Genomic DNA, 23,914 nt, shown 5'->3' with positions numbered 1-23,914 from the left:
ATGTTTGCTGCCTCTGTGAGGAAATGACAGAAGGCATCTATTTAAGTTTGCAGTATGCCTAAATTGTGTTGAAAATCATACTTGTACTTGACATTTAAAAGTGAGAGTGTATGTGATGCTTTGGGAAAAACAGAGCAAATATTTATTCTGCACTATGAACTTTGATTATAGTAATTGAGAAAAAAACATGCTGAGTGAACCCAAGGAATTTGAATGTTGATAAAATCCAAAGAAGTAGCCACTGATAAAAATTTTATGTTTCAGGTTTATAGTACACAAGGACCAAATGAATCTTCAGGGAAAGCATTTAAGGTGCATCTTCAGCTTTGGGACACTGCAGGACAAGAGAGGTAATAGTAAATTACTTGTTTCTAGCTACATATAGCAGAGAAAAACTTGTTTTAAAATCAATGCTATCTGTGATCTTGGAATAAAACAAACACACAACTTTTCCCTTGTTTTAGAAAGCATTGTGTATTTGGCCCCAGATTTCAAAGATCAATATTTCAAAACTCTCTATGAAGATTCCTGTTATGTTGTTGTATATATGCTTCCACAATTTTTTAAAAATGAGAAACTAAAGAGATAATGATAATTAAATGCAGTTCATGATCCAGGACAGGATGGAATAAGAGAGGAGAAAAGGCTCAAAAGGACATTATATCAGTGTTAAGCATCTTGAACTTGATTAAGGTGATTATATACGTGAATGCCCTTGTTTCCAATAAATGTACATGGAAATAAAAAAAAAATCCTGTTATGCATGGTTTTTGCATTTTTAGTAGGACAAAAACTCCAGAATTTAACTGAATGAAGATGGGAAATTATCATTATTGTAAGTACTACTTGAATAGGGAATTGAAGCAAAGACTGTTAAGATCTTTCTCTTTGTATCTCCTTTTGTTCCTCTGGCAACCTGTCTGTCCCATGCTGTCTGACTGGCTTTGCCCTCTACAGTTCTGATATCACTCGGGCTGTCCAGCTAAAATGTTTTACTTCCTTTTTACCTTCCCTGAAGCCCACTCATATTCCACCTCCTCCATGAAATTGAAAGGAATCCCCTGTCCTCAACTCCTGCTGAACTGGCCCTGTCATTCCTTTAGTTACTAAATCCAATATGTACCATCTTGTAATAAGGCAGATCTATTTTTGTCTCTAGCCTCTCTTCATCGGTTCACCTGGTGGCCACCTTCACCCCAGCTTTATAAGGGCAAACAATTTACCTGTTTTTATAGCATCAACCCTCATAAAATGTCACACACACAAAAAAATAGATACTTGGTAGACAGTAGTATTGATTTCTTAAGACTGGAGATGCTAGTTTATCATGCAATGAAAATATATTTCTTTAGAGTTCAAGGTTAAAGATCCCCCAAGCCAATGTAGCTTTTCAATATTAGATAAAGTAAAACTTGGGAGTAGATGAACATAGAAGATATTTAGGAGGCTCATACCTTTAAATTATGCACCGCATGTCACAGTATGTTTATGCTTATAAACACTTGAGTTTTTGAAATGCATCCAAAATGTTCTCACTTTCACTGAGTGTAAACGCCAGGAGAGGTGCTGGGCCCTCTCTGTGAGCTTTTCTGACTGTGAATTCCATTTACACACAGCCTTCAACACTGCCGGGGCCTCTGAAGTCATTCCTTGCAAGAGTCTCTGTCCATATGTCAGTTTTGTTGTCACGAAGATGTATGTTTTATAGACCAATTTAACTCATTTCTGAAGAAGTAATATGAGAAAATATGGTTCCCATATGTCCTCGCACATGATATGTCAGCCTATCCTTCTCTCATCAGGCAGACTTCTCTCATCTGTCCCCTTAAGACAGCTGCTCTACGAGGAAATGGGGCTACTAGGGACAGTCTTACTAACACTTGGGTTATTCATCCCTCGAGAACTTGCACACTGTATATATAAGGTGTCGCTAAGCAACAAGACAAATAAGGCCTCACACCTCAACCCTGTGCCCGAGGGCGTCTGGCATTACAGCCCGTATGAGATAATGGGTATTGATGAAAATGACATCCTGTGCAGGAGGCAAAAAACACACCCCTTGTGTAAGCCTAAGGGATACAGGGCAGAGCCTTAATACTTACTCAGTGAGGGAGAAAGAGTGATTGTGCCACTCTGGGATCTGTTTCTTTATGTGATCCTAGTTTTCCCCAGCCTGCCAGCTCATGGGACAGAATGAGGTGGGTGGTTGAAGCTGGAAATCGATTATCTTTCTTCCTGGAATAAACCCTGGCAAAATTGAAGAATAACACGTTTATTGGGAAGACTGCTCCAGGATATGAGCCCAGTGCAGTCCAAGAGTGGACTAATTGTCTATATTGCTGTGGATGCAAGAGGTCAGAAAATGTTTGCCCCAATCAGATCGATACAACAAACATGTTGTGAGTAGCTTTGTCACGTGCTGTGGGCAATGAGAAGGGAAAAAGGCACAATCTTTTCCTCAAATGAGATATACACACACACACACATACTCTTAGAACAGCCACCAGTATAATTAAGAAATTTTATAAGTATAACTGGTCCCCAAGGAGGGAGAAACATTCAACAACATTCTGTGAGCATCCCTTGACTGGTAGGAACAAATTCACAAGAAAAAAAAAGAGTATATGTTTTGCGTATTTGTGTACTCTACATCTTTAGATCATGGCAATGTTCTACAATAGAAATGCTAATTTGAAAATAAATCATGGTTAAAATGTCTCTTCTCTGTTTTTTTGATATCAAAAGTGTTATTCTCTACCAGAGTTGTTTTAAATCTTATTTAACTTAAAAGTTGATATCCATTGCTATCCTCTTTCTTTCTTTCTTTTTCCCACTTTCTTTAATTTTTCAAATATTTAGTGAGTAATCACTATGTTGTGGGCCATAAAAATATAATGGAGAGCAAATTAGAACATAGCTCCTTTCCCCTTGGAGCTTACGGTCTAGTGTGGAATTCAGATAAATAAGTAAAACTTGCAATATAGATTTAGGATAGTAATAGGTTGCAAAGAGAATATGCAGGCTCACTGGGAGAAGCCCATAACCCAGACGTGGGTGTTAGGAAGGGTGCTTGGAGCAATGATATTTCCTCTGATCCTATTGTGTATATACTCATCTAATGTAATAATACTATCCAGGGAAAAGGGGCAGGAGGCGAGGGAAGCAGTTGGAGAGATTACCCATAGAAAGAAGAACATGTGTGAAAGCCCAAGGAAGAGAGTGAACTTTCTGAGAACTAAAGCGGATCAAGATATGAAGTGGCAAAAATGAGCAGGTATCAGTTCAGGCAGAGCTTTGGCAATCTAGTCTACTAAGGGGCTTTGGCATTTTCTTAAGAGCAAAGGATAATCATTAAAAATGTTTAAATGTAAAATGTTTAAAATGGTTACTATCATTAAAGAGAAGGAAAGCAGATAAATAGGGTGAGGGGAGGTCTAAGTAAAAACCTGAGGCAGGAAGCCCATTTAGAAGGCTAGTGGTGTTATCCAGGTGAGAAATAATAGCCATCGAAACCAGAGTAATGACAGGTGGCTGGATGGAAATGAGCAGGTCAACAGATATTTGTTCAGTGTTCACATAGAGCAGGTTAGGAGGAGAAGGAGGCTGGAGTAACCAGAAGGATCGTCATGTCACCTGGCAAATAGAAATCAGAAAGATGGCCCAGTTTGGCTTGGGACTGTAAAGTTGGAGGTGCCTGAGATTCAGACTTGTTCAATAGTCAACAGGTAACTGGGCACACTGCACAAAGGGCAGGATAGATCCAGAACTATAAATTTGGGTGTCCTTAACAATAGATATTAAAGGAGCCAGGAAAGTGGATGAGATTACCCAGTGAATGTACATAGAGTGTGAAGGGGTTAAGAATAGAACCCTGAGGAGACTAACCCAAAGGGTCTACAGATGGATGGAGAAAACCAAAGATTAGAAGGACATTTAGGATAGGAAGTGATATCCTTCTCCATTTCAAAGTTCTATGCCTTTCTAAAAACCCATCACCAAGTTTGCTTTTTTATCAGATATAACCTAAAACCTCTCTGATCCCTGCGGGCAGTCTCTGGTTTTCCCCACTGCTAACACAGTGATACTCCTCAGCATTGCCCCTGTAGTCCCTTTGCACCTACAGGGTGGGCTTCACAAGATGTTAGGGGGTAGTGGTAATGGAGAGAAAGTCTTAGCATTGCACACGGCGGTGTATTCTTCAGAACCGTTCCTTAGAAATGAGCGTTCTCACTCTATCTCCCCAGCTACTAATCTATCTTCTATCCTCACCTTCCCTCAGTTCTCCTCACATCTTCCTCTTTCTCCTTTCGTCAGCACCTTCCATCCTCTTCATAAGACCTGGATCTAACTGAAGGCTCAAGTTTAACCTAAAAACTCTTATAAAACAGTGTTTTCACCAAAGTTATTTTTTCCCTACAAAAGAATTCTAGTTCCAGTGACTAACAAGTTGTGGTTTTCTTCATAAAGTTACACAGGCATTCATCTTCAGGCTACTGTGTGCCAAGGTTTGTTCTGAGCACAGAAAAAGGCTATTTAAAAGATATATGTATAAAAGAAATTTAAAAAGAAAGCATATATATATGTATATTAAAGTGCCTGCTGTAAAGTCGGGCTCACAACATGCCAATGAACCTTCAAGGAGAAGATTCCAAATGGTGTGCAAGCAAGTGTGTAACTGAATGTTGCAAACTCTGTGTGTATATGAGCAATGGAATCAAAAGTCAGGAAATGGTCTTAAAGGAAAAAAACAAAAATCTACAACCACATCTCCTCCCCTGGCCATCCAGCAGTCTTTCTGCCTGCTCTCCCATTTCTGTAGTTCAACCCATAAGGGCTAGCCATGGAGACTTGGTATTTGAAAGGAAAGCTGTCTTTTATATCATCATCCTCATAAGTGTATGGACTGCCTTTCAGAATTCCTCACTGTGCTTTCTTGGCAGGTTCCGGAGCCTCACCACCGCGTTTTTCAGAGATGCCATGGGCTTCTTATTAATGTTTGACCTCACCAGTCAACAGAGCTTCCTAAATGTCAGAAACTGGATGAGTAAGTAGGATCAAGTACCTTGAATTAGCCACTTTGGGACACAAGAGCTATTGTTGCATGTTTCTGTACAAGATATAACCAAATTGGGTCCCAAGATTGATGTGGGGAGGCCACAAGGTCTGGGTGTCCTATGTCACCTTCAAAGTGGTGGCCTTTAGGTAGCTCACCCAAGGTCGCTTGCGATTACACTTTCCTTTGACTTTCTCTTTAGAGGAAGCCTATCTGGCTTCATCCCCACCTTTTTAAGAGTCTTTATTACTCTTACTGAAAGGCAATTAATTTCACTTGTATAGTGTAAGTCCTAAGGGACTTCTTACAACTGGTTGAACTACATCTGTTGCATCTCCCGGAGAAGAAGGACAGAGAAGTCAAGCAGTGTTTTTTGAGAGGGAATACTTGTACCTGAAATGTGTTCAAGGAGTAAAGGGTTAACTACTCCAGAGCAGCCATTCCCGCCACCCCCACCCCCACCCCACCCCCATCCCCACCCCATGAAGATAAGGCATGTCAGACAGTCAGCTCACATTATAATTTTGCTTGATGAAATCTTGTGTGGAAAAAGCTTCAGCCTCCATGGCAATTTAAACTTAACGTGAAGTTAAAAAGTTGCCTAGTGAGTTATTAAAATTGGATTGACATGCCAACAGAGTGGAGTAATATTAGATTTTTTCCTTTATTTTTTAATTTCACATAGCACTAAAGAGATATTTCATTTGTATTTTTTATTACCAATAAGAATTTTGACCCTAATGGAATAGAGAGCAGCAGGAGAGATTAATTGTCCTATGTGACTGGTGCTATGCTTGTAATTTCTAGATCCTGTCTGTGGCCAGGGTAGTCATTTAAAAGTTTGAGATCATATTATTCTGCTACTAAAAATCTTTCTATGACTTCCCATCTCATTTGGAATAAAACCCAGAGTCCTCCTCCAGCTATGAAAGCCTAGGTAATCAGCTTATGGCTTCCTCTCTGATTCACTCTCACTTTGCCTAGGCTCCCTGGCCTCCAGCCAGAAATGCTCTCTTGCTGTTTCTCAGGCCCAAAGCGTATTTCTGCCACAGGACCTTTGCATTTCTTATTTCCTGTGCCTTGATTACTCTTCTCCCATTACAGCCGTGTGCTAGTTCTGTCATTTCTTTCAGATTCCTGCTCAAACCTTAGCTCTTCAGAGAGGCCTTCTCTGACCACCCCACCTGTGTCCCTGCACACACGTAATATCTCATCTAGGCACTTGCCATCAACTGATATTATGTTACACACGTCTTTGTAAACTTGTATATTGGTTCTCTCCACCCTAGCGAGTGAGCACCGCGAGAACACATACTTTCTTAATTTTGTTCCCAATGCAATGCCCCAGAGCCTGAAAGAATACTGCCACTAAGTTGATGCTCAGAGAACCCAAAATAAAACAAAATATATGTTTATATACACATATACATACATGTATTCACATAAATACAGACATACATGTGTGTGTACATATGTAATGTTGTTTCAGTTTGCTAAAGCTGCCAGAATTCAATATACCAGAAACAGAATGGCTTCTAAAATGGGAAATTTATTAAGTTGCAAATTTATAGTTCTAAGGCCATGAAAATGTCCAAACTAAGGCATACAGGGAAAGACACCTTGATTCAAGAAAGGCTGATGGGTCCAGAACACCTCAGTCAGCTGGAAAGGCACATGGCGAGCTCTGCTAGTTTTCTCTCCAAGCTCCTTGTTTCGTAAGGATTCCCCGGGGCTGTTCTCCTTCTGCATCTCCAAAGATCTCTGGCTGTGTGGCTCTCTCAGCTTTGTTGGCTCTGAGCTTTTTCCAATATGGTTCCCTCTTAAAGGGGCTCCAGTAAGCAACCCCACCTTGAATGGGTGGAGACACATCTCCATGGAAACCATCTAATCAAAAGTTACCACCAACAATTGTATGGGTCACATCTCCATGGAAACAATCAAAAAGATCCCACCCAGCAATATTGAATGAGGATTAAAGGATGTGGCTTTTCTAGGGTACAAACAGCTTCAAACCAGCACAAATGTGTGTGTATATATGGAACAGCCATTTGCAATGTGAGTTTAGTAACAAAATTGCTACCAATGAGGGTAAAAATCAACAAATTCCTACTTTCTTAATCGATTGTCTAAATGAGTGTTTATCCTAGAATCTTTCTTTCCTTTTATTATTTCCTTTTATTATTTTTCCATTTCCTTATCCAAATTTTGATGACATTATTAGATTCTGAGTAGATAAGGGACTTTCAGTGAATAATACATTAATGCCTTTTCAAGGCAGATGGGACTCGCCCTTGTTTTAAAAAATCTTTGGAAGGATAGTGCTGGGACATAAAATAATTAATTTCCATGTCTAAAAAGACTCTTATTTCTAATGCCCAAATAATGAGTGGTTCAAGATAAGCCTCTGTCTTTTTCCTCTGGCCTTGGTCAGATAATCAATGATGTGCCTTAAGACAGACATTAAAATAGTCCTGTAATCACCAAAGCACAGGTTGCTAGGTTTCTTTGCTTTGTTTTTTCCTTTTATTCTTTTCCCTTCATCCGTCCCTCTCTCTTCTTTCCTGTATTTATTTCTTTTTTTTTCCCTAGGATGATGTTTCTGAGGTAAGAAAAAAACAAATTACCTATGCTTAAATTTGTTTCTACATGAATTTGTGGCAGTTCAAATATGCTCTACTCTCTGCAGATGGTAACTTTGGACTTTGGGAGAGGGAAATGTAGCAGCCTTCTGAAGGTGACAGTAAATTTGTGGGCTTTAAAGTCAGTTTCTGTTATCTCCAGGTATATTCAAGGAGCAAATGGTGTGACAGAGGGCATTTCCCCAGAGGTTGAAGAGCTTTGATGTTAGATATTTATACTGGTGCCTCATATGTATTATTTCTAACCTTCGCGATCTGCAACTTGTGAGGCATCATCTCCATTTTACAGATGAGGAAACTGAGGCTGAGAAAAGTTAAGTGAGTTGACTAATATAACATAACTCAGCAGCAGCCAAGCTGGAGATGAATAATTAGATTAGGAATCTGGAATGTGAGCAGTCATTTGACATCACTTGTTTATAACTAACTTGCTGGTTCCATCTGCTTTCTTTCCAAGGCCAACTGCAAGCAAATGCTTATTGTGAAAATCCAGATATAGTACTAATTGGCAACAAGGCAGACCTGCCAGACCAGAGGGAAGTCAACGAGCGGCAAGCCCGGGACCTGGCCGACAAATACAGGTAAGTTGGTTATACGGAGAGATCCCCTAACCTTACACACTGCTGTCTACGTGATGGAGCAGAGACTTGATATTTACACTAGGACAAATCCCCTTGAATCAAGAATGCTACATGAATTTAAAAAGATCTTCCAGAGGAATATAAGTGATGTTTTTATTGAATTAATAATAATAATAGCAGCAAACATTTATTGACTACATATGTGCTGGGAACTCTAACTCCTTTAACCCCCTAATAACCACATGTAGGATATATTAGAGTTATCCCTCCTTAGGTATAAAAAACTGAGTCACCAAGAATTTAAGTAATTTATGGAAAGTCACATAGTTAGTATGTAGCAGAGTTTGAATTCAATTGGGCAGTCTGAAATGAGAGATCATGCTCTTGAATGCTATATCCTATGGCCTCTCAATTAATAGCTATAAAATTCTAAGGAATACTACCTGATACGGAAATAATATTGTAAGCCTTATCCTACCTGAGTTTGAATTGCAATATTTGGAATGTATTTGTCCCTTGCAATATTTGGGACATGCTTACATAAAAACAAATTTTAAAAATCCATCATTTATCTGAAATTCAAATTTAACCTAGTGCCCTGTATTTTTCTTTGCTGGATCTGGCACATTTTTATGCGTGCCTGTATTTTAATATCACATTTAGCTATGATGAATTTTGAAAAGATAGAAAAGCATAAAGAATGAATTAACTCCTATAAATTATTCTATATGAGTAACAAGAACACAAGACAGGGAGGAACCCTGGAGAACTTTGATTTAACTCATCTTGCCAGGCATAGCTGAACCAAGTTCATTGCCCTTTCCCAGCTGCCCTGCCCTCAACTTTCCACTCCACGACCATTACCGAGTTGTCCTTATTTTCAGATTATTTCCTACTCTAAACCCATGCAGCATGTATACCAGTCAGAAAGCCAAAAGAACCACGCTTAGAATCACCCCCATCCCAAACTTGCACCAGCTCTGGCTGGGGGCACAGGGAGATTTCAGTTGCTACTTACTGGTCACACATAGGTAAGAAGATTTACAAGCTATAAAAATAACTTGACATTCCTCTTCTGAAATTATTAAAAAGAATCTTTAGCCAATTAGTCATTTATAAATTGACTTCAAAGAAACACGTATCATTTAAAAAAAATTTATAGCAGTTTCACCATATCAGCCAAATTGTTAAGGAAGACTTCTCTTTGAGTGTTAAAAATCTATAGGTGTTCCTGGAATTTTTAATTCCAAATAAATATAGATGTGAATATCCCAACTCATTCAATTCATGCCTAACTCCTGAAACAGGTTTCTATATAATTGATTGAAAGAGATGAAACATTTTAATGGCAATATGAGTCACTTGTTTTGGCATTTTCCCCTCCTAATATTTTGTAAATAGCGATGGTGTGTTAGCTTCAAGTTCCTAAGTATCTCTTGTCTCAGCTTCCATGTCTATCAAACCGATTATACCCATGATAAAGAGTGGCTCATGAATTCTGCCCACTAAGAACAAGCAGGACGCTTTCCAATTTAGCCAGCAAAATCATGATCATTTCACAATCTCCCAGCCAGCCATGTTTTTGCATGTGTGGCACATTTGTACGTCTTGTTGTATCTTTTCTGATGTCAGCTTGTCATCTTTTCTATGCTAGCATCCCATATTTTGAAACAAGTGCAGCGACTGGACAGAATGTGGAGAAGGCTGTAGAAACCCTTCTGGACTTAATAATGAAAAGAATGGAACAGTGTGTAGAGAAAACGCAAATCCCTGACACTGTCAATGGTGGAAACTCTGGAAAGCTTGATGGAGAAAAGCCAGCAGAGAAGAAATGTGCCTGCTAGACTTTGTGTATGAACTGACAATCAAAAACCCCACCCAAATAGCACTTGCAAAAACAGCGGCAAACCACAAAAAATTGTGGTTGAGTAGGCCATGCACACTGGCATGTCTTTCTTTTTCTGCCAGAAAGTCTATTTTAAGAAACAGAATAGTCAACAGTATTCAAAAGAATTGATCAGTTATCCCCTGAAGCCTGTCCAAACAAGATCAAATCCTTCCTAGCATGATCTCAGCATCTTGGATGCTCAGTTTGGTTTTCTTAGAAGATGAGAATAAGATAGTATGCAAGAAGAAATATTAGCAAATTTTAAATCAGAACAAAAATTAACTTGCCATATTGGAAAAATGGATGGACTGCTAGAATGAGAACATGGGAAGTTTTTTTTTAGCATCTGATTGATACCTTTAGGTTTGCATGGGGGAAATACATTAGCTAAATGTGGATACACAATGAAGAATTCTATATGGTTCTTTAAGAATGGCATTAAACCCAATAAGCAGTACTTAATTGGCTAAATTACTGATAAGATTATGATAGGACGAATGCCAAGCTTCTGCTAAAATGTAGAGGATTGTGTAATAGCCATTTTTATATTCTTGTAGACAACAACAGAACTGTGAATGACAACATATAAGAGAAATGTCCTGGGGAAAAATGAAAGTATGAAAACATGGCATTTAGACAGCTGAAATTAAATGTATCTGTTAGAGATGTATGAGAGGAATTATTTAGCCAAAGTTCACTCAAGCCAATTAGAATTTAACATGATCGATTGGGATTAAAGGACTCTCCAGAGGTTTCCATTTCAAACAAAATTTTAGAAGCGGGCCAGGGTTTAGCATTGACAAATAGGAGCTAGGAAAAATTGAAGATTGCTGTTTATAAAATCTTTTTCAAAAATGCCATCAAGAAGAACTATTTAGTCTTAAATATTTTTGGTTTAAGTAAAATATATTGGTGTTCCTTGAAACAAAAAATGTCTATTAATTGTGGGTTTCTTTTTAATTTACAAAGCATTGGAAATCCTAAATCACAGTTCTTCCCTCCAACCCAGACTCACCTCCAGTTTGAATCAATATCAGAAATGCAGGTATGTCATCTTGTGGATCAGCAACTTCATAATAATAACGGATCAATTCAATGGTTACTCTGAATTTTCCTGTCATTAATCACATACAAATGGATGGTACCTTATGCTGTATTATATTTAGTATTCATTTTTACTTTGCTTATTAAAGGAGAAATACTTATGGTTATTATTTAGGGGTTGAACAGGCATAGAACTGAATCTTATCTCACCAGAAATGTGTTAATTGCATTATTTTTCACATGAAAGTTCTTTTTCTTCCCAAAAGTGATTACAGAAGTATTAATCATTAGCTTCTTCTTATTATTGTATCCAAACTATGACATGATTTTTATCTTAGTTTCTGATAAACATAAGCCATGCTTATCAAACTGATAAGTATTTAAATATTTCCATCACTTTTTTCAATAACTTATGACTCATTCTTTATAACAAAGGCAAGCGATTTCAAGTTTTCTCTTTTTATTATGCGTATATGGTTTTGCAACAGGATGGTTCCTTTTCCCATCTAATTTTGCCAATTAAATGTTATCCTTCCATATTCTGTGCTTTTGTTTTTCAAAGTTACAAAAGCATTGGACACTCTAATTCACAGTCCCCCCTCAACCTCTTCCTACCTGCCTCTACCTGAAGCTGCATCAACTTTAGAAACACAGACCCATCCAAGGAAATGTCTTTTAATAATGTTCTTAGGATGGAATAGACCCAGAAATGAGCTATGAATCACAGTACTTTGGAAGCTTTTATGGGTTTGCCCTTGTGAAATTCTCAGTAGCTTCTCTGCTTTCTGCAGCACCCTGCCAGCCTCTAAGATTGATCACAGTTGGCTGTTACCTCCAATGGCTTTTCTAAGATACTGTTCCTGACCTCCACACCTGTGCCATAAAGATAGAAAGCTTCTAGATAACATTTAAGATGTTTCTTCTGAACGAAAAGTGAGCAGAAGCAATATAACCATTGCTGTGGCAAAAGTTGGTAAAGTTTTGTAGCTATTACAGCGATTTTTTCTTCAGATTTAAATTGTGATGCCCCTGCATTTCTCTAATGGGAATATTTAGGCTTTATAAAACCCTAAAGGTGTTCTATTTTTGATATGTCTTTTTATTTCTGTTAATTTCCCAGTTATATGATTGATTAACTTATGGCAAAATTCTGCCTTTGTCAGTTATTTAGTGAGCATTTATTGAGAATCTATTCTAAGATCATGCTATTTGATAGCCATAGCATGAAACAGAGGATGGCAATGCCCCAAGTTGTAAAACTATACCTGTAAAAATAAGGATTATTGGGTAATCTCAAGAGGAATGAAATTTAAAGCAGAAAAGAAAATTAATGTAAAATAGTCTACTTGTAAATACAATACTTGATCTAAAAATATATATATTGTCTCCATCAAGTTTGACATCCGGTCCCCAGTCTACATAACCATTATTAGAAATTCCTTCTTTCATTATGTCAGAATTAATAGCTCTATATCATTCATTTTACAATTTCAAATTAATCTGGTGCCATGAAGTACACACTGCTTTAAATAATTGTAGACCCTCTTTGTCCCACAATAGCTTGTGTTTTTAGCCAAGATTCCTGTTAACTGATTAGCTCCCAAATGCTTTAGTAAACCATATTGTATTTTGGAGAAATTTTAAATGTACGTGAAACCTCTTTTATGATATAGAAACCATTTCTGTAGTGTTTACACTGACTGATGTTTACATTGCTCTAATGCAGTGCCTCAGACACCTCTGTGTCTGTGACCAAATTTGCCTTCAACCACATAGCTCATTTTATATAACGTTCTGTATATGGAGGCCTCTGAGAGGCACTTATACAGCTAAGGTTCCTCTGATGACTTCAGCAAAGAATGCAATGGCTTTATTGGAATATGGAAATTACTACCACCATTTCCTGGTCTCCTAGCCCACTTCTCATGGAGTGGGTATTCTTTGAGACTCCTAGGCATAATTAGATACAGCGTTAGAGTTTTATGTAAAAAGAAAAATCCTCTGAGGCAAAAAATAGGCAAGAAAACACATTGGTCTCGGTCTGACCACAATGACAAAATCATGAGTTGGCAGAGAAGATGCTAAAAGCTGAGTGTTGAGCTTGTTGGTCTCTGCGCAAGTTGCAAAACTGTTTCAATTTGCCACCTTAGCCACTTTGCTCTCATTTCCATATTATCACCTAATACACTGCAAAAATTCAAAGCCAGCATTTTCTAAAGTAAATACCGAATCTGTTGTTTTTGAGTAAAGGGGTCAGGAGTGCTTCTCGGTTATACTTCTAGCATGAGTTATTCTTTGTCAACATGTACAGGAGGATGAGCAAAAGGGCAAGAGTTTTAAATCATCCTTATCTCCTTTGTAAGAGACAGAAACTTGATCATAGAGAAGGACACACTTACATTAAGAATTAATAACAACCAAAATATGTAACTGTAAATTGAGTCACTGGGAATCAGTAAATTTGAAGATGCCTACATGTATTCTCATCAATGGAAGTAGAGTGAGTGCAATAGCTAGGCAATGTCAGGCAGTAGATTCAGTGTGTGATGAGGTAGAGAATATCATCTGGACTCATAAGTTTCAACAAGCTCATGTCCATGGAACAAGATATTCCATTGTTCTGTGTCTCTATCTTAAAAAAAAAAAAAAAAAAAAAAAAAGGCACACATGCTTTCCTTCTTGAGTATCACACTAAAAAACTGAAGAAAAATCCTCATCATAGATTTTGGAGTCAGAATCTAAAACTTGAACTATATGGAAGTATCTCAAGTCTCTGGCTTCTTGAGATATTTAGTCAGTGAAAGGAAGATCTGAGATCTTCTTTAAAGAAGAGAAAAGTTGTATTTCACCCTCTATTACAAGCTTTCAAGTATAAAGTCTACTAGAATTGATATTTTAGGGAAAGCTTTATCATTTTCAAAGATGCCAAGATGCTGTTTATATTTGAAAATCCTGTCTCCGTATTTGACATGAGCTCTATTTTTTTCTTGACCTTTTGACCAAGATGACTTATTTCTGTGGAGCATTCTGAGTTGTCTTAAATATGGAAAAAGGATATAGACTATTATCTGAGATGAGTGTTGTCTCAATGTTTTATAAATCCATGAAGCTATTTGTCCCATAAAACAGAACTTATAAAAATAGTTGTTAGATATATAGGGAACTTCTTGCCTTAGAATTCTTGCATGGAAACCAAATCACAATGACATTGCTGAGCAAGAACTATAAAGAGAGAAAGGAAAGCAAAATTGACTTGATAGTGTTCTTAAAAATGGAACAACATGGAGAAAGCCACATTTAAAAGGTTAATTTTTAGGTAGAGGGAAAAAAAAGTTTTCGTAGCAGAAGATTTTTAACTAGATCAGTGGCAAATCTTTATTCATCCTTTTTATCTACCATTTAGAGGTTTATTCCCTTAGACTAAACTAATAAAAACATTTAAAGATCAAATATTTTATTATTTGCATCCAAATTTTAGAAACTTAAAAGAAACATTTTTTTTTACTTTTTATGAATCTGATTTGCTCATGAATTTCACTTTTGATTAATTTTGCAAGGAGTAGCATCACAAAGAGGCCTTCCTGAAGAGTTCTTTGAACTAACACTCTATGGTTGGTTGAGACATTTCCTAACTTTGTATATGGAGAGAAGATCACCAAAAAAAAAAGCAAAATTACTATAGTATCCAATGGCAGATGATTTCAAATAGTGTCATATTTTGGGAAGAAATATACAAAGGAGTCATCTTTGGATTAAGTGGTTTTAAGTATGTTTTCTGGCAATATCCTTCAATTGACTTCGTCTTTAAGGATTTTTAGCAAATTCCAAAGAAGCAAACATGTTTGTCCTCAACCTAATGGAGCCCTTATTTACCCAGAGGCTGCGTCCTTGTGCCTGTTAGTACCTCCAAACAGCCAAGTGATAATGTATGCTTGTCCTTTGTTCTCCAGGTTATTTGTGCAAATGCTCTTTGGGAGGAAGCCTAAAGTTGCAGAAAGGGAAATGGCCAGAAATTGCAGTTTGATGACTGTGGATGTGTTGTTAAATACCCTAATGGTTTCTCCTCATATGAGGCTTAGAAACCATGTATGTCTGACCTGGTTAGTATCAAGTTCATATAAGAGCATATATAAGAGGGTGCTTTGTTACTTATATTTTTTCATAAATAGGCACTGTTACCCCCAAAATAAGAAGAACTGCTAATAAAAGCCACCATCATCATTTAGACCACTTTTTAAGAAAAGAAGCATCGTTAGCAAGGACAAAACACTAATTTTAGTTGAGGTGTTGTAAACTACAACCGGGCAGTCAGCTTGTGCTTATCATATTTGATTGAAAGTGTTTAATGTATCTCATATTGAAAAAAAATGACTCCTATTTCATTTGCTATGTCCACTTGTATTTCTTTCAAGGAAACCAATTATAATTCTAGATAGTCTATGAAGATCTGGTCAAAATCCTTCTTGTTTATTAGAGCTTTTGTGTCCATAGCCTTGTAAGATACTGATTGTATTTGAAATTATTTAAGAAAAGTCAACTACCCTGCTTTAATGTGTTGTGAGTAGATACTGTTCTGACAACACTGCAATGTTTCACCATGTCCCAACAAGTTACCTTTGAGCAATGCTATCCTGATTATTAGATAAGGACTTCGGGTTGTTTTGTTTGTCTTCTACACAGATCTCTGTTTTGTCTAGTGCTATGGATGTACCTTAAAACTTTAAACATGGAGTTTTTGTTCTCTACGTCCCTGAATAGACTGGTGCCTGACAACTACTGTCAGTCATTATTTTGTTGTACCAAAGTTCAAGCAGCTTCTGAAATCATAGCATCCAAGATTTTTTGGTGTCTGGGTTTGAATACCATGGTTGAGAACTGTATTCAGTAATTGTTTCTGCACACTTTTCAAATAAAAATGCATTTTTATCAATTATTCTCTGTACCCCAAACAATCTCATTTCTGTGCTGAAGTTGAAAATGTAGTGAATGGAGAATTTCAAGTTGAGACCAACGCGGATGTTGTATCACATTGAAAATGGTATCCATTCAGAACTATGAAATAAGAAGTCATTTGGATGCAGCCAAGTGATTTTGATCCATTTCCCCAACATTTCTCATTTATTATTTGTTTAATCATTGGGCTTTGGAGGGAAATTTTCTAATACTGTTGAGTGATAAATTCATTAAAATTAGCAGTGAACATGATGAAGTATTTTATGGTACACAAACATGTCCACATATTATAACTCACTTCTTCATATGACAAAAGTGGTGGTACCTCCCTTAATCCCAGAGTGGTACAAGGACAGGTGTTCAAAGCTAATCCAAGACCACAACCTTAGGGCTTCTTTTAAAATGTTTATTTGCAAAGGTTGCCCTTTTCCCAGAGATTCTTTCCCTCCATATGTTACTTGGATAGATGTTGCCAAGATAATGATGAGTTTTTAATTTAAAGATAAACAATTCTCCCACTGCAAGCAAATAAATCCTTGGCACCATTCTCTCAACTTCACTCCCCAGTAGCGTATGCTGTTTCACACAGGCAGGATCTTTTGCTCTTGGGTTCATTTTAAATAATCAAGGTAAACCGTTAGGGGGTTTGCTCTCTCTAAGGTTTCAGGGGATTTTTAGTCGTAGCATGCCCCGTACTGAGGAAGAAAGTAGATGTCCTGACATTCACTATCTGCTGTAATAATAGGATTTCTGTTTTCATTACTGGATGCAAGGTATGCTGTAGTATTCACAGTTCTCTATACCAGGGAGAATTTCGTTTCTTACATGGATTGCTGTTTGTGGGAAAAGAGTAACTCTGAAAATGCAAGAACTGCTGTTCCGTTAGAACCTCAGTTAGGTAACTTGCATTTTGGTTCAGGATGCCAAAACACTAATTACAATCCCACTAAACTAGAAATGCTTTGTGATAGTAATCAGAGGTTGAGATTATTACAGTTTTGGACCATTTATTTCCATTGATTTCTGGCAGAAAGAACGTTTTCATTACTAAATAGATTTGGAAAAAAAAAATGCTACAGCAAGCTTCCAGCAGAAGACCTTAATTTGTTTATTTGATTTACATCTTTCATTAGAAAGTGAACCAGACCTGGTGATTCGGAGTTAGGTATGGGATTATGGGATTATGGGATTGTAAGTGCCCCTTGCCCTTCTCCCATTCTGAGCAGCCTCACCAGCTCTCCTCTCCTCCCCGGACTTCCGAGAGCAGTTCCTTAGAAGGAAGGCCTCTAGGTCAAGAGGGCAAGTCGAAACAAGACCACTGAACCGAACCCTGTAGTTGCCTCTTCACTGCCCCTAACAGGGAACACAGGTTTTTCCTCGGCATGTTGAGGAAATATAGATTGTGGGGATTTGCGGTCTAGATTCCCAAAAATGTTCAGCTTCCCACTGCCCAGAGCTCAAAGAAGAGCTGAAAGGAAACAAAAGAAATGGTCTACACAAAGGAACTTTGAAAGAACAATGGCTTGGAAATGGACTGAAGCGTTCCTGGGATTTATTCTCCATCCTGCGGCCCATCCTCCAGCTCCGGCGAAGCGCTGCCCGCGTCTTCTTCGGAGCTCAGGTTAGCTTCAAAGAGAGAGGTCTTGCTTTAAATTAAGATCTTGTTGAAATCACCCAACTATAGTTATCTTTTAAATTGTCAACCACAATTTAAAATCGCAACCACCACATTCACCCTGGGTAACACCCGACACCTGTGCTCTGCTTTATTTTTCTTCGCAGGAAATGTAAGTTGGGACATCTGACTTAATTATCCGTTCCTCTTCATTCGAATACACCGTCATAAAGGAAGAGAACTTTCTCTCTCTCCACACCCCTCCTCCACACCCTCCTTCCCTCCCTTCTCTCTCTTTTATCTTGCTTTTTAACTGCTATATCCCTGGCACCTAGAACAGTGCCTGACAAATAGGAAGCGCGGTAAATATTTATTGAATAACTAATTGAACAATCCTACATGACAAACTAACTCAGGTGGACTATAGACTAGCACAGTGCCAACTTAATTTTTTTTTTTACTACTTTATGGAAGTTAATGTTAGGTACAATAAATTGCACAGAATTAAACTGTGCAATGAAATGAATTTTGAAATGGACGATACCCATGAAAACTTCACCATTACCACAATCCTTCCTTCCACTCCTCTCCCCAGACAAATACTGATGTTCTCTGTCACTATAGAACCATCCAGCATGTCCTTTTCTCATCAGGAATCTATCACTGAGCATGGTTTTGAGCTTTATCTGTGTTGTCGTACGCATTTGTGGTTTGTTCCATTGTGTGACTGTGTCACAACACCTCGATGTTTATCTGTTAACAGACATTTGTTGTTTGTTTTGCTTTAGTTTCTGGCTATTCCAAGTACAGGTGCTACAAATATCCGTGTGCAAATCTGTATGTGGACAGAAGCTTTAGTTTCTTAAGCATAGAAACCCAGGAATGGGGTGGCAGGATCACACAGCGGTACAAGATTACAAAGGTGTTTGTGTGGAGTTTTAGAATTGCGGTTTGTGGAGCACAGACTCAGGTAGGACCCATATTACGTCCTGTTGAGGCTTCCAAGCAAGGGTTTATAAAAAGAAAGATTACATACGTTGTTTGTGACTGGTGGATAATTCAAGTTAGGTAGTTTACTGAATTTTTTATTTGTGGTCTATTTGTTTATGGTGTCCAGCTGTCCTCAGGGTTTTGAGTGTGGCTTATTGCCAGGCCTATTTTGGCAGTTTGTGATATCTCGCTGAGACATGCTTAGCCTAACCTGAATTGCCTAACCCAAGCTTTGACTTCCTGAATGGCCATTTAAAATCTCTTAGCCACAGCAACTGTTTTGTTTCCTTTCTTTTCACATGCAGATAGGGTCACTTCTTTGATATTGATGAGGATTCTTTACTTATTGGCATGTCAGAGGAGAGGTAAGAACTTTCGAAATATAGAAACGGGATTTTGAGAAATGTCTCCCTCTTAATTTGATACTATTCTTTTTTCATATTTAGACTGAAAACAATAGATTTCTTTTTGTTGTTATTTTGCTATGAATTGGGAGAAAAATTCAGGGAGATACTGTTATCAGACAAAGGCAGTGGATTCCTTTGCCCTTGCACTCAAACAACCAATTCCTGAACCCTGGGGTTTCAAAGAGAGAAAAAGTTTATTGCTAGGCATGAAGCAGATCAGATGGCCCTGTTGGGCCAAAAATCTTTCTTCTAACTGCAGTAATTCTGATAGTTTTATAGCATTAAATGACGGCCAGGTTTTAGAATAATGAGCACAGTTGCCCAGATGATGTAATTAGAGGTGATTTAATTAGTGAATACGTGCAGATTGATTACATGCTTAGTCACAGAATGTAAGAAAATGGCAGCCTTAATATGTGATGGGAGTGATTTTTAGTATTATAATAATAATTATAGTTAAAGGTGACTTATAGGTTAAAATCCAAGCTATTGTGCATGTCACGCGGGCCCATTTTGGTTAGATCCAATATCAGTTATCAAGATGACTTTGAACTTGGGGTGGGTTCGTTGTGGGCTGACTCAAGACCCTTTATTAATAAACATTAGGGGTTGTCTTTAGTGAGCACAAGACTCTAAAGTAAAAAAACTGGATAACTGGGTACAAGTGAAGGTCAGTCACAGGATTTTACAATCACAAGGGCACAAGATAAAGGCTATACAATCATTATCAGAGATCAAGGCACCTGATTACAGTTAAAGAATTTCAGGTATTTCCCTCTGTGTACCAGAAAGTAAAAAGGAGTATCTATATAAAAATTCAGTAATGATAATCATCCCTTAAAACTTCTTGGTTAAAATATTTAAGTGTTTTTTCACTGATAAAAACAACCCATTTATCATATATTGTTTGTCATGAGCAGTCAGATAAAAATTTCTTCATTTGTGCATAATAATTTAAATGTAAAAAGATATCAAAACAAAAAAGTTACACAGTTTTCTTTACTGTGAGGTATATTATAAGCGATTATTCAAAAGATATGTTATGCCAATTGTTCAGTCTGTGCATTTCTTCCTAATTTTTAACATATGTAATTGAGGTAGAACTAAATTTCTTTTCATTTCACATTCTTCATGCATTACTTCAAAGCCCACTTCAGACTTTCCCATCCAATATATTGATTAGTATAAGTACAATTATTCAGACTGCAATTGCCCTAGATTTACTTTCCTGTGTTCTGTCTGATGATGTACTACTTTTAGACTAATAAATTTCATTTCCCACTGCAATCTTTTGTCTTGTCATTCAGAAATGTTTGAAAATAAAAGCTGAAACAATGAGGATATAGGAAATAACCCATACATATAATGATGCTGCTGATGTTACTATAAAGATAATTTTGTATTTTCATCAGTTCAGAACTTTTCAGGCTTCTGAAACTGCTTGTTCTTACTCTCTGGAATTCCACAGCCGATTCCACAGGGATCCTACAGTTGTCGTGAGTAGATCCTATTAGTATTAGATATAACCATACATCATGTTCAGAAATGAGTATAATGAAATTAAAAATCAAATCCAACAGTGTCTTTCCATTTTTGACATTAGAATAGACTTATTTAAGGAAAATTATCAGGTTGTTGGGTCAGTTAAATTGTTTCATTGTAAAAATTCATATTTATTAAAATCCTGCATGATGATTGAGTTCTAACAGGGACCTAAGCATTCTCGAAGTGAAAGGTGAGTTCTAACGCACTGTAAATGCTTGAAGCAGAATTCGTGGTCCCAGCTTCCCTACCAATGTGCCAGAAAATTTATTACAAAAAGAGTCTTCAGTGTGCAATAAAGTCGTGAATAGTATAACATAAAATAAGCAGACTGAACTGAGCCTCTTAGAAAGAAAGTACAACATCTTATTTCAGCAGCACATTTATTTTTTCAGTAAGTATTGTTTCTGACCTGTTATCCATAGGATAATGCAGAACAGCATTAAGGAAATTGTGATTGTTAAAGCGGCAAAAAGGGAGGCATTTCTAAAGCTAGGAAATGCCTCAGACTATCAAGTGAGAAAGTAGAATGAGTATCAATAGCCAGGTTAAAGGGTTCACCTCCACATTTGGCAGTGGGCAAGTTTACTTAACCACTCCTAGAATCCACCTGGGTCAAATGAGGTAGTATCTCCTGCTTCCCAAAACTGGAAGGATTAAAGGACTTAAAACAGGTAAAATTCTTAGACTTGCTCCAGCATAAGGTACTGAATGTCTTAAATGTTATTAGGAAACTATGCATTAGAAACCAGCAAGCAATAAAAAGCATTTACAAGGACAGCTTGGAGCATGAAACTCACTTATTGATAATTATGTAACAACTTCAAGGATTACAGTAGTTTGATGAATTTATAAATATATTACTTCCTCCCAATTGTACCATATTTTATAGATAATACTGATACTCCATATTCCACATTGAAAGGCTTGAAGTATCTTGCCTGAGAAAATGTTTAGACTCACACATCAGAGGAAATGATCAAAGCCTCAATGAACAAGGTCTCTCATTATCATTTGACTGAACTATGTTCTGCCTTCCTGAGTGCAGTATGTTTGCATTTCTACAAGTTAGAGTTCGATGTTACTCATAACAATCACAAACCCCACCTATAATTAAGGCGTGTATCTAAGTTTAAGAACGCGTCCACAGAAGCACTAAACACAGGATCCCAATTTATGAACTCAGGTTCTTCCCGGCTGGGGACAGCAGCCATCGTTCCCTTGAGCCCATAACATATCCATTGTTTTGGAGATATGAGCTAACAGCATTATGCTCCTAGCTTCCCCCCAAATTTTTTTAGGTCATGTGGTGGTTTGAAGTTGTATATGCCCACAGAAAAACATTCTTAAATTTAATCCATTCCTGTGGGTGTAAACCCACTGTAAGTAGGAACTTTTGATGAGGCTACTTCAGTTAAAGTGTGACCTACCTCAATCAGGATGGGTCTTAATCCTATTACTGGAGTCCTTTATAAACAGAGTGAAGAAAGAGAAAGAAAGAGAGAGAGAATGCTCTGAAAACAGGAAGCTAAAAGGAAACCTGGAAGAGAAGGGAGAGACCAGAAGATGCCACCATGTGGCAGGGGAGCGAACCCAAGGGCTGCCAGCAGCTGGTCTTTGGGAAGGAAACATTGCCTTATTGATGGCTTGATTTGGACATTTTCCCAGCCTTAAACAGTAAGCTAATAAATTCCCATTGTTTAAGCTGAACCATTTCATCATATTTGCTTTGAACAGCCTAGGAAGCTAAAACAGGTAACAGGAATGAATTGCACGAAGAAAGTTAGTCAGAGGCAGAGAACACCACGTGCGCCCCTATGGCCTGGTGTCTGGACACTACCTCAAACAGCTGCTCCTAATGAGCTTCAACCTCAGCACAACCGAAGATTGGTTGCTTCCTAAAGTGCAGTGAGTCACCCACAATATTCAGCTTTGAAGGGCAGTGTGGGGTGGGGAATGAGCTTCTCCTGCCCATCATTCAGTAGAGACCAACTCTCCCACTAATCATGGGTCAGGAAATGTGCTGAGGTCACAGTAAGCTACTTCCTAATATCCAAAGGCCAATTTTTAATATATTGTTTACCAAAACATACATACATTTTTCTTCTATTTATATTTACAAAACCACTGTCAGAAAGTCAAAGTTGATACCCTTAAACCTGTCCCTTCAGCAAAAATCTGAAAACAAAATTCATATATTTTTTTTTAAGTTTTAAAACAGAATCCACTATTGGAAAGTACCCAGTTTCTTTGTGTACTTAGTAAGTTCTGAAGAAAGAGTTCCTTCATGAAATATATATTTGTTTGATTTTTTTTATGAAATGTCATCTTCCTGCAAGACAACTGATATATCATTACAATAAATTCCATTTAAATATTGTGAATGTGCCACTTTAATGTGCAAGTTTAGACTGTATTGCAAGGAATAAATAAGACCCATAATGATATTTTACAATCAGATCTTCAACTAGGCAGTTGATTTCCGTAGCCTAATCAACATCATATAGGGGGAGTTGACTTCAGTCTTCAATTCACTGTAGGAAAGAGCACACAATTATTCAAATCAAGCAACAGCACATTACACTCTAGTTATATAAGTGCTGCACCTCCTCTGTTACCATCTCCACTGCCATCATTTTACCAAGACTGAATTAATTATCTGATCTATGGGATCATGGTTAACTGATTGATTCTGACCAGTTTCCCAAGAGATCCAGTAGAATCTCATCATTGAAGCATTAAATTTATGCAATTTGAACCCACTGTAATAGACAAGGGAGCAATGGGAGAGAAGAGGGGGTCAGAGCCAGTGCCTGCCACTCCACGTGGTGAAGGCATGTACCAGAGCATGTTGCTGATTGGAAACACAAATTCATTGTTCCCTCAGGGTGTTTTAGTTTTCTGGCTTTCACATAGCCTGAACTTCTCTTCTTATTGAGTGTGATTCTTAACACTATGAGTGTGTGTGTACATGCACACTCACATATATATATATGCATATATAAATATATGCATACATGTGTGTAATTTTTAAAAAACAGATGGCCCCTAATTTCTAGCAATCACTTCTGATTGATTGTCCAACTCAAGAAACATCTGTCCTCCAATGCTGAAAGGAAAGAAAAAAAACCGGTTTGTGTCTATTTACTTAGACATAGCTTAGAACTATATTTGATAAGTGACCAAAGAGATTTTCTGACTT

General features: G+C 37.5%; 2 protein-coding genes across 2 annotated transcripts in view; one reads left to right on the top strand and one right to left on the bottom strand.

The window, feature by feature from the left end:
• Positions 1-16,138, top strand: part of RAB27B (RAB27B, member RAS oncogene family) — a 60,029-nt gene extending 43,891 nt beyond the window's left edge. The window contains exons 4-7 of the mRNA XM_077135423.1: positions 265-350; positions 4,941-5,044; positions 8,150-8,273; positions 9,928-16,138. Of these exons, the coding sequence (XP_076991538.1) occupies positions 265-350; positions 4,941-5,044; positions 8,150-8,273; positions 9,928-10,117 (504 nt within the window). The 3' untranslated portion in view covers positions 10,118-16,138. The remainder of the gene's footprint in view (positions 1-264; positions 351-4,940; positions 5,045-8,149; positions 8,274-9,927) is intronic.
• Positions 16,139-20,789: 4,651 nt separating this feature from the next.
• CCDC68 (coiled-coil domain containing 68) overlaps positions 20,790-23,914 on the bottom strand; it is a 74,976-nt gene continuing 71,851 nt past the window's right edge. The window contains exon 12 of the mRNA XM_077135421.1: positions 20,790-23,246. Within this exon, the coding sequence (XP_076991536.1) occupies positions 23,180-23,246 (67 nt within the window). The 3' untranslated portion in view covers positions 20,790-23,179. The remainder of the gene's footprint in view (positions 23,247-23,914) is intronic.

The sequence above is a fragment of the Tamandua tetradactyla genome, chromosome 18 (assembly GCF_023851605.1).
Source record: "Tamandua tetradactyla isolate mTamTet1 chromosome 18, mTamTet1.pri, whole genome shotgun sequence".
NCBI classification, from domain to species: domain Eukaryota; kingdom Metazoa; phylum Chordata; class Mammalia; order Pilosa; family Myrmecophagidae; genus Tamandua; species Tamandua tetradactyla.
The sequence above is the reverse complement of the archived record's forward strand: the minus strand, read 5'-3'. Positions and strand labels throughout refer to the sequence as shown.